The 12,130-nt window shown below is 55.4% G+C and overlaps 2 protein-coding genes across 3 annotated transcripts in view; both read right to left on the bottom strand.

Moving 5' to 3' along the window:
• Nucleotides 1-1,518, bottom strand: part of BFSP2 (beaded filament structural protein 2) — a 66,012-nt gene extending 64,494 nt beyond the window's left edge. The window contains exon 1 of the mRNA XM_006759780.2: nt 969-1,518. Within this exon, the coding sequence (XP_006759843.1) occupies nt 969-1,454 (486 nt within the window). The 5' untranslated portion in view covers nt 1,455-1,518. The remainder of the gene's footprint in view (nt 1-968) is intronic.
• Nucleotides 1,519-4,335: 2,817 nt separating this feature from the next.
• Nucleotides 4,336-12,130, bottom strand: part of TMEM108 (transmembrane protein 108) — a 239,243-nt gene continuing 231,448 nt past the window's right edge. For both annotated transcript variants that reach the window (XM_006759777.2, XM_015561363.1), the window contains exons 4-5: nt 9,274-9,428; nt 4,336-4,683 (exon numbers count right to left, since the gene is read on the bottom strand). In XM_006759777.2, the coding sequence (XP_006759840.1) occupies nt 4,561-4,683; nt 9,274-9,428 (278 nt within the window). In that variant the 3' untranslated portion in view covers nt 4,336-4,560. The remainder of the gene's footprint in view (nt 4,684-9,273; nt 9,429-12,130) is intronic.

The following is a 12,130-nucleotide window of genomic DNA, read 5'->3' as shown; positions in this document are numbered from 1 at the left end:
CGCGCGGCAGGCCGGACGTGATGGATGAGCTGAGAGCTCTGCAGAGGGCATGGAGCGCAGGTCCTAACTAAGCAGCGAGGACGGCGGAAGCCCGGTGCCCTGCCCTGTCCGTCCGTCAGACAGCCACCAGCCACAGGCCATGCAAAGTCACAAAATGCAACGAAATAAAAACATCAGTTCCCCAGTCGCATTAGCCACATGGCCAGTGGCACCAGGGTGGGCAGTGTGCACACAGGCCACTGCCATCGCTGCTGAGAATCCTATTTGAAGGCAGATGACCCCATTACTATTCTTATATTGAATACATGTTGGAATCACATTTAAAATACATTCAGTTAAATAAGACATAATACCAATGTTAACTTCACTGGTTTCTTTTTACCTTTTTTTTCTTCTTATTATGGGCAATAGGAACTTATAAATTATCCATGTGGCTCCTATTTCCACAGGACAGTGCGATTACAGAAGGGCACAGGAACACACCTTCACTCACTCATTGTTCTTAATGCTACATCCATTCGATGCTATTCCGCTTGACCATGGTCGTAAAAACCCTTCCTTAACACAAAGCTTACGGGGCAGCCCGAGGTAATAGCACAAATGCAAGCTTTGGAGCCAGAAAATTCCAGATCCAAATCTCAGCTCCACCCCCTACTCGCTGCATGGTCTTGGCCAGAGAACTTCCCTTTGGGCCTCAGTTTTCTCATCTGAACAATGGGATCAGTGAATGAGCTACAACTGTGCACACCCCGGGAGACGGTGATGGAGAGGGACGCTCGTGGGCCCGGCCCTGGTGCGCCTCTGTCAGAGGTCATTGTCACTGCTGTTATTACTGTCTAGTGTTTTTAGCATGAAAGTAGAAGGTCAGTGTCTCTGGCCTCTGACCACTCAATCCCCTGGCCCCGGCCTCAGCCTTCGGCCTCCCGACCCGCCCTCTGCAAGGCCCTTAGGCACGGCCCGGCACTCACCTGCTGGCAGCTGCTGACCCAGGAGGCCCGGAGGGCGCCCCAGTGCTCCGCACGCCCGGCCTTGCTCTCCAGGTGTCTCCGCAGCTGTGCCTCCAGCTCCTGGCTGACCTGCTCGAGGACATGCACCTGGGCCATGTACCCCACCAGGCAGCCCCCCAGGTCTTCAGCGGCATCGAAGTCCCTCCCCAGGCCTGGAGCAGGCGCTGTGGCCAGGCCTGAGCTCCGCAGCCCCTGCAGAAAGACACTGCTGATGCCCAGGGCTCGGCGGGTCACGCGGGCACCCAGGCCACCGGTGTACCCATTGGAGGCCACCCCTACATAGACCCTGGGTGCTCGGATGAGGCCACCCATGGCGCTGGTCCTGGAGGCCGGGGGACTATCCAGGGAGGAGGACGATGACCGTGTCCCCCTGAAGGACGCCCTGTGCCTCTGGACGGGCACGCTGGCACGGGTGGGCGCATCCACCACCACTCGCTTTGAGCTCATCGCCCTTCCGCCTCTCTGTGCCTTACGGGCTCAGAGTCCAGCGGCTCTTGGTGTGCAGCTCCGGCGTCCCGGTGGCCGGGTCACGGGCCTCTCTGGAAGCTCCGCCCCCGGGGCTGCTGTGTCTGCTGTTTTCCACGAGTTTCTATCGTTCACGGAGCTGAAAGAGAGCCGGCCGTCCAGGGCCGTGTGCAGAGGCCCTCGCACATTCTCTGTAGGGTCATGTGCCCGACCTCCCAGATTTTTCTGCTGGTGGTGGCGGAGGCTGGATCCCTGCAGGCTGTGGGGGTGGCTCATCTGGGGCTGTGTGTATTTCACTAAGTGAGGGCAAGGCAGGCATCCAGCAGCCCTATTTCACAGATGAGTAAACTGAGGCTCAGATCACAAGTGGCTGAACCAGGATTTAAACAATCCAGGGATTCCCAGGGCCAATTTCAGGGCTTTCTACAATCTTACAGGTGCCAGTGTGCGGCTGTGACTGTGCCCAAGGTCCCGCCAGGTAACACAGGATCGAAACAGACGTGAACCAGCCATGGCAGAGGCAGCCCCGGGATCTCAAGAGAAACAAACCAAGCCTGCTGCTTCCTTCAGCCCCCTCATCCTGGCAGCAGCTTCAAGTCCCTCCCTAGTTCCTTCCTGAGAAAACTGCAGCTCATCCTCTCTTGGCCACACAGCTTCACCTCTCAGGACCTTACTTCCCAGGCCCTGGCCGGAGCTCTGCCTCTCTAATGCACCCGGAAGGCTGCCCAGGGTGCCCGGGAGACTGCGATGACAACATCCTAACACAGGCGACGCTGACTGGGCTGCGAGGAGCTGCATGCTTGTGAATCCCAGGATGTATCGCTCCAGGCTAAAGGAAGGGCTCACACCAGAGGTTGCGTAGTATCCTCTGCACCAGCGGTTGTCAACCTGTGGGTCGCGACCCCTTTGGCGGTCAAACGACCCTTTCACAGGGGTCGCCTAAGACCATCCTGCATATCAGATATTTACATGATGATTCATAACAGTAGCAACATTACAGTTATGATATAGCCACAAAAATAATTTTATGGTTGGGTCACAACCTGAGGAACTGTATTTAAAGGGCCAGAAGGTTGAGAACCACTGCTCTACACAGAATCATAACCCTCGTGGCCAGGTTAACTTCGGCTTCCTCTGATATTTACAATGAAGCCCTGAGTCCGGGAAGCGGGGAGGGGAGGAAAGGATGTACCCTCATTCACAACGGTATCTCCCAGACCTGAGGAGGGATGATTCTCTTTTGGAGAAATCACAAACATGTTTTAAAGGATTTGTCTTACCAGATAATAAACTGCTAGTCCTATCAGCTCATCATTCTCACAAAACCCAATTTATGGCTAAAGTAGATGAAAAATAGAGCTGGATATTAGGTGGTGTGGGTATTAAAGGAAGACTTAAAAGTCATTTTAAAATGAAAAGGATACAAAATGTATTAGCAACTTGATCCTCTGGCTAATAAAATAAGTTTATTTATATATACATGGTAGCTGAATTCTGTTGATAAGGAAAAATAAGTCATACATCCACATATGTATATATAACATATGCATCTTCGATTACATATATTATATATAAAGTTTACAAACAGGTATCTTTCTATATACACACACACATTGATAGAGTAAGTGCAGTTGCTAACAGAAATCCCATGACAGGATAACATGGCAGACAGCAGCACACAGGGAAGGAATCTCAGGGCAACATTTAACCTGCTTCTGTGTGGGATGAAGAGTCTTTACAGAGAGACAACCACCGAACTCATGTCAGGTACGTCCATAGGACATGGAGAACACACGTTTCTGAAGGCCATCTTTTTCAAAGGAGAATGAAGAAAGAAAAGAGTCATGATAAGACCACAGCAACAACACAAACATATGAGTCAACATTTAGGTTTGATTTCCAATCTGACTATAAGAACATCTATATTCAAAATATATACTATCAAACTATTTTTCTTTTAGAGAAAGGAAGCGTCCCAGCATTAATCTCCCGTCCCAGCCACTACCTATGCGGGAGAGAATGCAGAAGCCCGCGTGTCTCCGAGGGTCTGCCACCCTCAGTGGGGGTGGGGGAGAGGAACGGGGGAGGGGAGATGGAAAATGAGAGCCGGGTGGCGAGTCCATGTGCTGACAGCCAATCGGGTGTCAGTGCCGCGGAGGATGGGATGGTTCTCCCAAGCGATGGCTTTGGCCATTTCGTTGCCGTCAGATCGCAGGGCGATTTAGAAGTTACAGCGTCGAGGCTTCTCACATAAGCGCCTCCTCGGGGGCACTAACCCAGGGCCTTCTGAGAAACGAAGCTGAACCCCTGAAAGCTGAGCCCCCGGCACGAGTGATGCTTGAAGAAGGGCCAGCACCCTCCAGCCCGGGCAGATCCCCATCGGCACCCTCTCCGGAGGAAGGCACAGCGTGGGACGCAGACGTGGGTGCTGCGGGGGAGGCAGGCGTGTGCCTCTCAGCGGGCAGCCTCTCCTCGCCAGGGAAAGGCAGGCCTGTGGTCAGCACGGCGGCAGGTCCCGTCATGCGGTGTGGGGGGCTGTGGCCTCAGGATTATGATGGACTTCGTGGGTCCCCGCCTGCTCAGAGGGGTGACTCGCAGTCAGTGGTGCCCTGTGAGGTGCCAGGAGCTCCTCCGTGGCTGCTGCTCGTCCGCTTCCTGCTTCAGTGATGACTCTGCTGTCCTCTCCCCCGGGTGCCTTCGCTGGTGTACACAGGAGGGGCGGCCGGGTCACATGGATTCAAGAGGGACCTGAGCTCTAAGACTCTCTCGGGGCCACGCACGTGACATTCCCTCGCTGCCCAGGGCTGCTGGGACCCGCGAGGGCTCAAGGACAGTTATTAAGAGAAGCAATCGGTGCACCTGCTTTGCTTAGAAAGACCTTTATTTTATAAAGCCACGGTCGTTCTGTAAAGTTTTTTTTTTTTAAACCACACTTATAAAAAAGATGTTGACAATTCTTAGGAAAGAAAAAGCTGAAAATGTTTCTCCTTAAGTCAGGGTTACACAAAGATTATATTTATAATATATATTTGTAGATTTATGATTTAGAGCCCCAAGGCAGGGCATGGCGAAGCGAGGGCGGCTGCAGTCAGATCTCGGATACCTGATCGTTCCCCACAAACAGGGTTTCTTGGCAGAAGGGGTTCACGAGGACCATTCCCGTGTCTCTGTAGTCGCCGTTGGCTGGGGAGCGCGGCTCGGAGAGCTGGTCCTGGGGAGACAGGGAGGAGATGGGTGAGCTGGGACGCCTCACCAGGTGGCCTTTCTTAAAGAAACGGACCCATGGGAATTGTGGGTAAACATTTTTCATCCTTTGCCCTGCCAGTGCTGAGGTGCAGAGCCCTCTCTGCTCTTTTGGATTTTTACAGCAGCTTCAAAAAAGATTTCCTGCTTCCTGAGTCACCTCCACCTCAGCTTTCTGAGATGGTATTGCTCTCCTTGTCAAAGTCTGAGCAAGCTCACCATGCTCCACACACACACACACACACACACACACACACACACACACACACCATATGGCAAACTGTGGTCCACTGGGGCCACAGACTCTTCTTCCTGCCTCTCCCTCACAGACCTCTGGGAGACCTTGCTGCTTTTCCTCCCTGACACACCCCACACTAGTCCACCTCTTTCCTGTCCTGCCACCCCCATGTCAGAGCCTCCAAGAGCTAGCTGCCCCCATCCCGAGTCCTCTCAGAGCCACGTCAGAATCCTGGCCCCACTTCTTCCAGAACTAGATGTGCGGATGTCAACAGGTCTGAATCTCTGTGGGAGTGAACTACTCAGTCTGTCTCCACAGCCCAGGAGTAGGAACAGGCCCTCCAGTGCTTGGGCATCTGAAGGGCTGTGGCCCCATGGCCTAGGGCTGCAAGCACTCATGGGCCACAGGATGGCACCGTCCAGGGCTGCAGGCACTCATGGGCCACGGGATGGCACCACCCAGGGCTGCAGGCACCTGTGGGCCACGGGATGGCACCACCCAGGGCTGCAGGCACCTGTGGGCCACGGGATGGCACCACCCAGGGCTGCAGGCACCTGTGGGCCACGGGATGGCACCACCCAGGCCTGCAGGCACCTGTGGGCCACGGGATGGCACCACCCAGGCCTGCAGGCACCTGTGGGCCACGGGATGGCACCACCCAGGCCTGCAGGCACCTGTGGGCCACGGGATGGCACCACCCAGGCCTGCAGGCACCTGTGGGCCACGGGATGGCACCACCCAGGCCTGCAGGCACCTGTGGGCCACAGGATGGCACCACCCAGGGCTGCAGGCACCTGTGGGCCACGGGATGGCACCGCCCAGGGCTGCAGGCACTCATGGGCCAGGGGATGGCACTGCCCAGGGCTGCGGGCACCCGTGGGCCACGGGATGGCTGTACTGACTCAGCCTGAGGAACTGGTTCGGGGGAAAGGCACCGCTTGTTCCAGTTCTAAACAGGTTGGAGCCTCAGGTCCTGCAGGCGGTTCCAGGGCAGAGGCTGAGCCGCAGGCCCAGGGCTGACAGGTCTAAGACGACCTGCCCTGCATGTCTTCTCTCTCAGAAGCCACAATGAAATCTCTGAAGTTTCTTTTTAAGTGAAACATATTTTGAGCAATATGTGCTGCTTTATGGAGAATAAAGAGATGAAGGAAGAGAAAGGCCATTTGTTGGTGAAATGTCTTCTCTGATGATAAGAATTTCCCTCAGTGTCCGGAATTAGCTGAGTGCCCACCTGAGGGTGGCACAAGCCTGCCTCTAAGTAAGGACAATGGGGGCAAGTCAGGGGCAGAGCCCTTCTCCGGGGCTTTCGGGCCGAGCTGCGGAGGGACCGTGGGCTGGACCCGGCTGGTCCTTTTAGTCTCACAAAGCAGGTGCCCACCCAGGAGACCAGAGACTCTTCTCTGGGTGAAAGGAGAAAAGTATCTAGGAAGCAACTAAGGTCAGAAAGAAGAAAGGAGGAGGAGGTGGGAAGGAAGAGGGAAAGGAACGCAAGCTTGGAAAAGTTTCCCAGCACCTTTTGGGCATCGCAATTTCGCCCGCATGGCCCAGGCCCGTGTTCTGCGGCTTTCATCCACCCTAAGAGGGGCAGGCACCTGCGAATGTGCTTGGGCAAAGCTCCTGGCAGCCTCCAAAGCCGGCAGCTAAGAGGCAGTGAGTACGAAGGTCAAGGGAGGACCCCAAACGTAACATGATGTGACTATGCAAGCATGCTTATAGAATCGAGTAGTATAAATACAGTTGTAACCGGACAAAAAAAAAAAAAAGAAGAAGAGAACTTGGCTATGCTGATCAACTGAACGCAGTCTCCATGTCCTTCATTCTTCGCTGACTCCGTCCACACCTTTGGGAACCCCTGGACCGATGGGGCAGGACCCTGGCAGACGTTGTTTCCTTGGGTTTCTCCAGTTTCCTTCCCAGGCTCATGACACAGCTTCCACCAGAGACAGGAAACACCCTGCAAGACGCAGGAGCCACAAGAAGGAAGGAAGGGGCCTCGTCCCGCGTAACTTCAGGGACCAGGGCTGCCCAGGACATGTGGTCTGTGGGGTGCATCTTCGGGGAGCTGCTGACACAGAAACCACTGTTCCCAGGGAAGTCGGAGATTGATCAGATCAACAAAGTGTTTAAGGACCTGGGGACGCCCAGTGAGAAGATCTGGCCCGGCTACAACCAGCTGCCCGCAGTGAAGAAGATGACCTTCACCGAGCACCCCTACAACAACCTGCGCAAGCGCTTTGGGGCACTGCTCTCTGACCAGGGCTTCGACCTCATGAACAAGTTCCTGACCTACTTTCCTGAGCGGAGGGTCAGCGCAGAGGACGGTCTCAAGCACGAGTATTTCCACGAGACCCCCCTCCCCATCGACCCCTCAATGTTCCCCACATGGCCTGCCAAGAGTGAACAGCAAAGGGTGAAGCGTGGCCTCAGCCCGAGACCCCCCAAGGGAGGCCTCGGCTACAGCCATCTGGGTGACGATAACCTGAAGGAGACTGGCTTCCACCTCACCACCACCAACCAGGGGGCCTCAGCCACAGGCCCTGGCTTCAGCCTCAAGTTCTGAGGTTTAGAGTGGACCCCAGAAACAGCGGGACCAGGGGCAGGAGCAGAGGCAGCCTGTGGTCAGACCCAGTCCTGCCCGGATGACAGGCTGCTGTGGCCAGGGCTGCGGTGACCTGGCCTCGAGTCGAACTGCTGGCCTCGTTTTCCACATTTAGTTTCTATTTTGTTTGGGCTTGTAAATTTGTAGAATTAAACCTTATTTCCTTATGGAAAAAAAATAAAAAAATAAACCCAGAACAAGAGATTAAATGGAAAAAAAAAATTAGGCGACCCATGATCATTGTGGGTGGTCTGCAGGGCACACGCATGCCCAGGGAGGCGGGACAAATGGTAGCATCGCTCTAGCTCAGGGTGGGGAACCTTTTTTCTGCCACGGGCCATTTGGATATATAACATTTGCGGGCCCTACAAAATCATCAACTGAAAACTCAGCCTGGCCCTGACCGGTTTGGCTCAGTGGATAGAGCGTCGGCCTGCGGACTGAAGGGTCCCAGGTTCGATTCTGGTCAAGGGCATGTACCTTGGTTGCGGGCACATCCCCAGTAGGGGGTGTTCAGGAGGCAGCTGATTGATGTTTGTTTCTTATCGATGTTTCTAACTCTATCCCTCTCCCTTCCTCTCTGTAAAAACTCAATAAAATATATTGAAAAAAAATCAGCCTGCGATATTTAATCAAACAATTAACTCACCCCTAACGCCTTGGCAAATGATTTCGAGGGTCTTGTAGGGCCCGTGGGTCGGGTGTTCCCCACCCCGCACTAAAGCCCAAAGAGAGGTGTAGACCCCCGGGAGGGATGCCGATACAGTCCACTCTGCAGCCAAACTGAGCTTCGTGTGCAACCCCGAGCTTTGTCGATCGGCAGCCTCCGCGTCAGAGCCTCTAGCTGTGCCCATGGCCTGTGCCCTGGGCCGGAAAGACTACCCGGCCTTCCCGTCGTATGCTCACAAGCGCTGCCCTTCACCTTTGGCTTTCATGGGCTGATTTTGCAAAGAGAATATGAGGAAGTTAGAGTTCAGGGGTTTGCAGTCCACACTCAAAGTGGGCCAGCCTCTGCCTTGTCCTAAAACCCGGTCACACAAAACTCAGAATTTCCAATGACCCTCTGCTGCCCACGACTAAAGTCCATTCAGGCCCACTCAAGACCATGCCCATCCACCTGCCAATCCTGCTGCACCTTGGCCTCTACCCACCTTCCCTTCAGAGTGGAAAGGGCACTGAGCCCAGCTCTCTAACCAGCCAGCCGGGTCGTTCTGGCCAAATGCTCCTCAGCTACACCCCACACCCTTCCCACCTGCCTCAGCCACGCTCCTTGCTGGGACACCTGCTAAGTCCTCTGAGCAGACTTCCTTGGGTGCCCACAGCTCTGTGATGCCTCTTGCATCTCCCCTAGTCTGCGTTGTTTCTGAATGATGCACGAGGCTCAGGCCCCAATCTGGGCCCCTGGGGAGCAAGCTCTCATCTCCACAGTCCCCGGGGAGTAACACGGGTGCTCTGTGAATATGTGTTGGCTTGTTCCCAGGACAGTGACTCCAAAACTTTAACACGTGCGTAAGGTGCCTGGGATTGTCGCTGAAGTGCAGACCCTGATCACAGGGCTGGGCGGCTGCAGCCTCCTGTGCTGCTGGCCCGGGGACCACGCTCTGAGGAGCAAGGCGCCTGGAAACGCGCAGATGCTCCCTCCATAGCTCTCTCGGGAGCCCGTGACTCTCCGGGCAGTGGGGCCAGCACCTCCAGGGGCACCCTTGGTCGGGGCTCCGTACCTCAGAGGTGGTGAGGGACTGGATCTCCCTGGGCAGCTCCACGGCGTGCTTGTTGAAGTAGTCCATGGTGATGGCGTTGTTCCAGTAGCTCAGGTTGTTCTCCGGGTTGGCCGCCTTCTTCTTCCTCCTCAGGCAGCACACTGTCAGCAAGACCGCTGTGGAGAGAGTCCAGGTTAGAGAGGGAGGGGGACAAGCACGGAGCAGCATTCCCGAGTGACAGAGGGCAGTCCCCAGGAGTGCGGTGATGGCCACCCAGTGAGCCACTGACCCCACTCATTAATTCATGTGTGCGCTCATTCAACAAATACCCACGTATGCTGAGTGCCTGTGCCAGGTGCTGGGGTGGAAGAAAGACAAGGATGCCCTGCTTTTGTAAGCTTCCCCTCTAGGTGTGTATGGAGGGTGCAGAGGGGTCAGACAATCTATGCATAATAAACAAGGAATGAATAAGGTGAATTCAGATAGTGACAACTGTTCAGAAAAATAAAACGGGTGAAGGGAGAGAGACAATGGAGGTGAGCTGGGGGAGAGAGTGCGTTAGAGTCATCACGGATGGTTTCCCTAGGAGGTGAACTAGAGCTAAAAATAGAATGGGGGGGTGCTAGCCACGTGCAGAACAGGGGGCAGTGTTTTAGGTAATGAAAACAGCATGTGCAAAGGGCCTGAGGTAGAGACAAGCTTGATGTGTGAGAAAAGACTGGCACGGCTGGAGTGGGGTGAGTGTGGAGGAGCGAGGCAGGAGATGAGACCAGAGCGTTGTGTCCATAGACTGTGAGGCAGGAGGCTGGGCTGTAACTTCAGTTATCTGTGGGCACTGCAGCGCCATGCCTGAGTCTGCTCCAAGAAAAGGCCACGCTCATTCAGTGGGAGGAGAGCTTGGCTGCAGAAAAGGCACGTGTGTTCTGAGTGGCTCTGCTGGACTGACGAGGGGAGGGGAGCAGAGAGAAGGGCAGAGCCAAACGAGCCCACAGGCGGCCAAGAGCAAACCCTGACACCTGGACTCCCATGTCTGTTCACTGTCCATGATTCTGCCTCACAAAGACACTCTGAAGGCGGAGGCAGCACATTCGGGCCTGGTGGGGCTCAACACAGCCTGACGTGCAACCTGTCTGTTCAACCTCTGAGACTTGGGGTCCCCAGGGAGGAATACATTTGGATGTTGCTGATAAACCAGGTGACAGAGTGACTTGGGCCAACAGGGAGGCCTCCGCGGTGGGAGAGCCGGGATGGCTGTCTAGGCTCGCACGTAGAACAGGTGATGCAATGCCAAGGGTGACAGGATCCCTCTTGGAGGGAAGCCCGTAAGTGAAGACCGGGCATCTCCTGCCCAGGCTCGCCATCGCCAGGGCCTGTAAGGTGGCTGAAGCTTCAAGCCAGGGGTGGGCAGGGTGCACCCAACAGCCTGGAGGTGCCAACCACCTGTGCTGGGGAGAGGGGGCCCCAAGCTGAGCTGGCCCAGAAGCTGGACCCATAGTGACAATGGCCACCAGGGGGCAGCAGAGGACCATCTCTGTCCACAGCAGCCAACTGGCCAGCACCAGGGAGCCTGTGTGTGCCAGGGTGTGGGGCAGCTGCAGAAGCTGGCACCCACACAGCTGCGACCTCAGGGCCCACACCCAGCCCTCTCAGATGCAGGAATTCTCCTGGAGGCAGGAATTCTGTAGCTCTCATCCCAGGTGCCATCTCAACCTGAGACCTCAGACAAGGTCAAGAGATCAGGCAAGTCTCCATGCCTTCCAATCTGCTTTGATCAGGAAGACTTTAATTTGCTCACCATTCTTCTGGGTCCCCTTAAAAGGTTTTAAAATAGGAAGGAAATGTCTGAATGTTTGAGCTATAAGAAATTTTAGTCTGGCTGGTATAGACTTAACATTTGTGCATTTCCTCCTCCTTCCCGCCCTTCCTTCTGAAGAGTCCTTTCAACTGGTTGAAGGGAATGGGGGGGGAGGGGGCGGTGAAGCTGCAGAATGCAGCCTGAAAATCTGCTAACTTAGGGCACCGCCTTACTCCACAGACGAGAAGGCCATGGCCAGAGCACCTGGCGGGCTGGCCACAGGTCACAGGTGTGAGTGGCAGGGCCAGGGCCAGTCTCCATTCTTCACTGTCCCTGCTTTCCACTTGCTCCTGGGACTGAGTGTGCGAGAACCTGGGGGAGTCAAACTGGTGGCAGCTGCAGAGGGTAGAGAAGGGCGAGGCTGCCATGGAGCCAGGCTGTGCACCTGGGCCGGCACAGGTTGCAGAATTAGGTCCCTACCCCTCCCGCCCTAAGTCCTGTGCGAAGGCTGGCCCTGGTAGGGTGGCCTGAGACAGGGACTTCTGTTCTCACCTCTCTCTCCTTCATGTGTTGTGAGTGCTCCTGTCCTGACTGCATCTCTCTCAGCAGCTCCCAGGGCCGCTCAGGTGCACTTCCCTGCCACATGGGAGCCGGCCTGGCGACAGAGCCGGGGCTTGGAGTCCAAAGACCTGCGTTCAAGCCTGGCTCTGCCACGTGTTAGACTAGGCAAGGCACTTCACCACGCTGATCAGCAGGGGCCTCACAGGTTTGTAAGGAAAGTTAGAGACCAGGAACGCAAATGCCTACACGCTGCCTGACACACAACAGGTGCGTGATTAAGTCTCCTCGTTCTCCCAGCATCCTCCACACAGAGACCCAGGAAGAACACTGGGCTGCATGACTCAAGGCCACGGGCGGCTTAGAACTCTCGTTATTTCAGCGACTGACTGTTCATCCAGGAAAGGAAAGTACAGCTCAGACGCGTGGCATCTCTGATGTGTCCCCAGCGCTGACCTAGGTGCCTTATCGCCCAGTTTAACCCACGAAACGGCTGTGGAGGAAGCTGCTGTTACCCACCCCCCC

Source organism: Myotis davidii, unplaced genomic scaffold, assembly GCF_000327345.1.
Source record: "Myotis davidii unplaced genomic scaffold, ASM32734v1 scaffold415, whole genome shotgun sequence".
Taxonomy (NCBI): domain Eukaryota; kingdom Metazoa; phylum Chordata; class Mammalia; order Chiroptera; family Vespertilionidae; genus Myotis; species Myotis davidii.
This window is presented reverse-complemented; position numbering and strand designations above follow the sequence as displayed.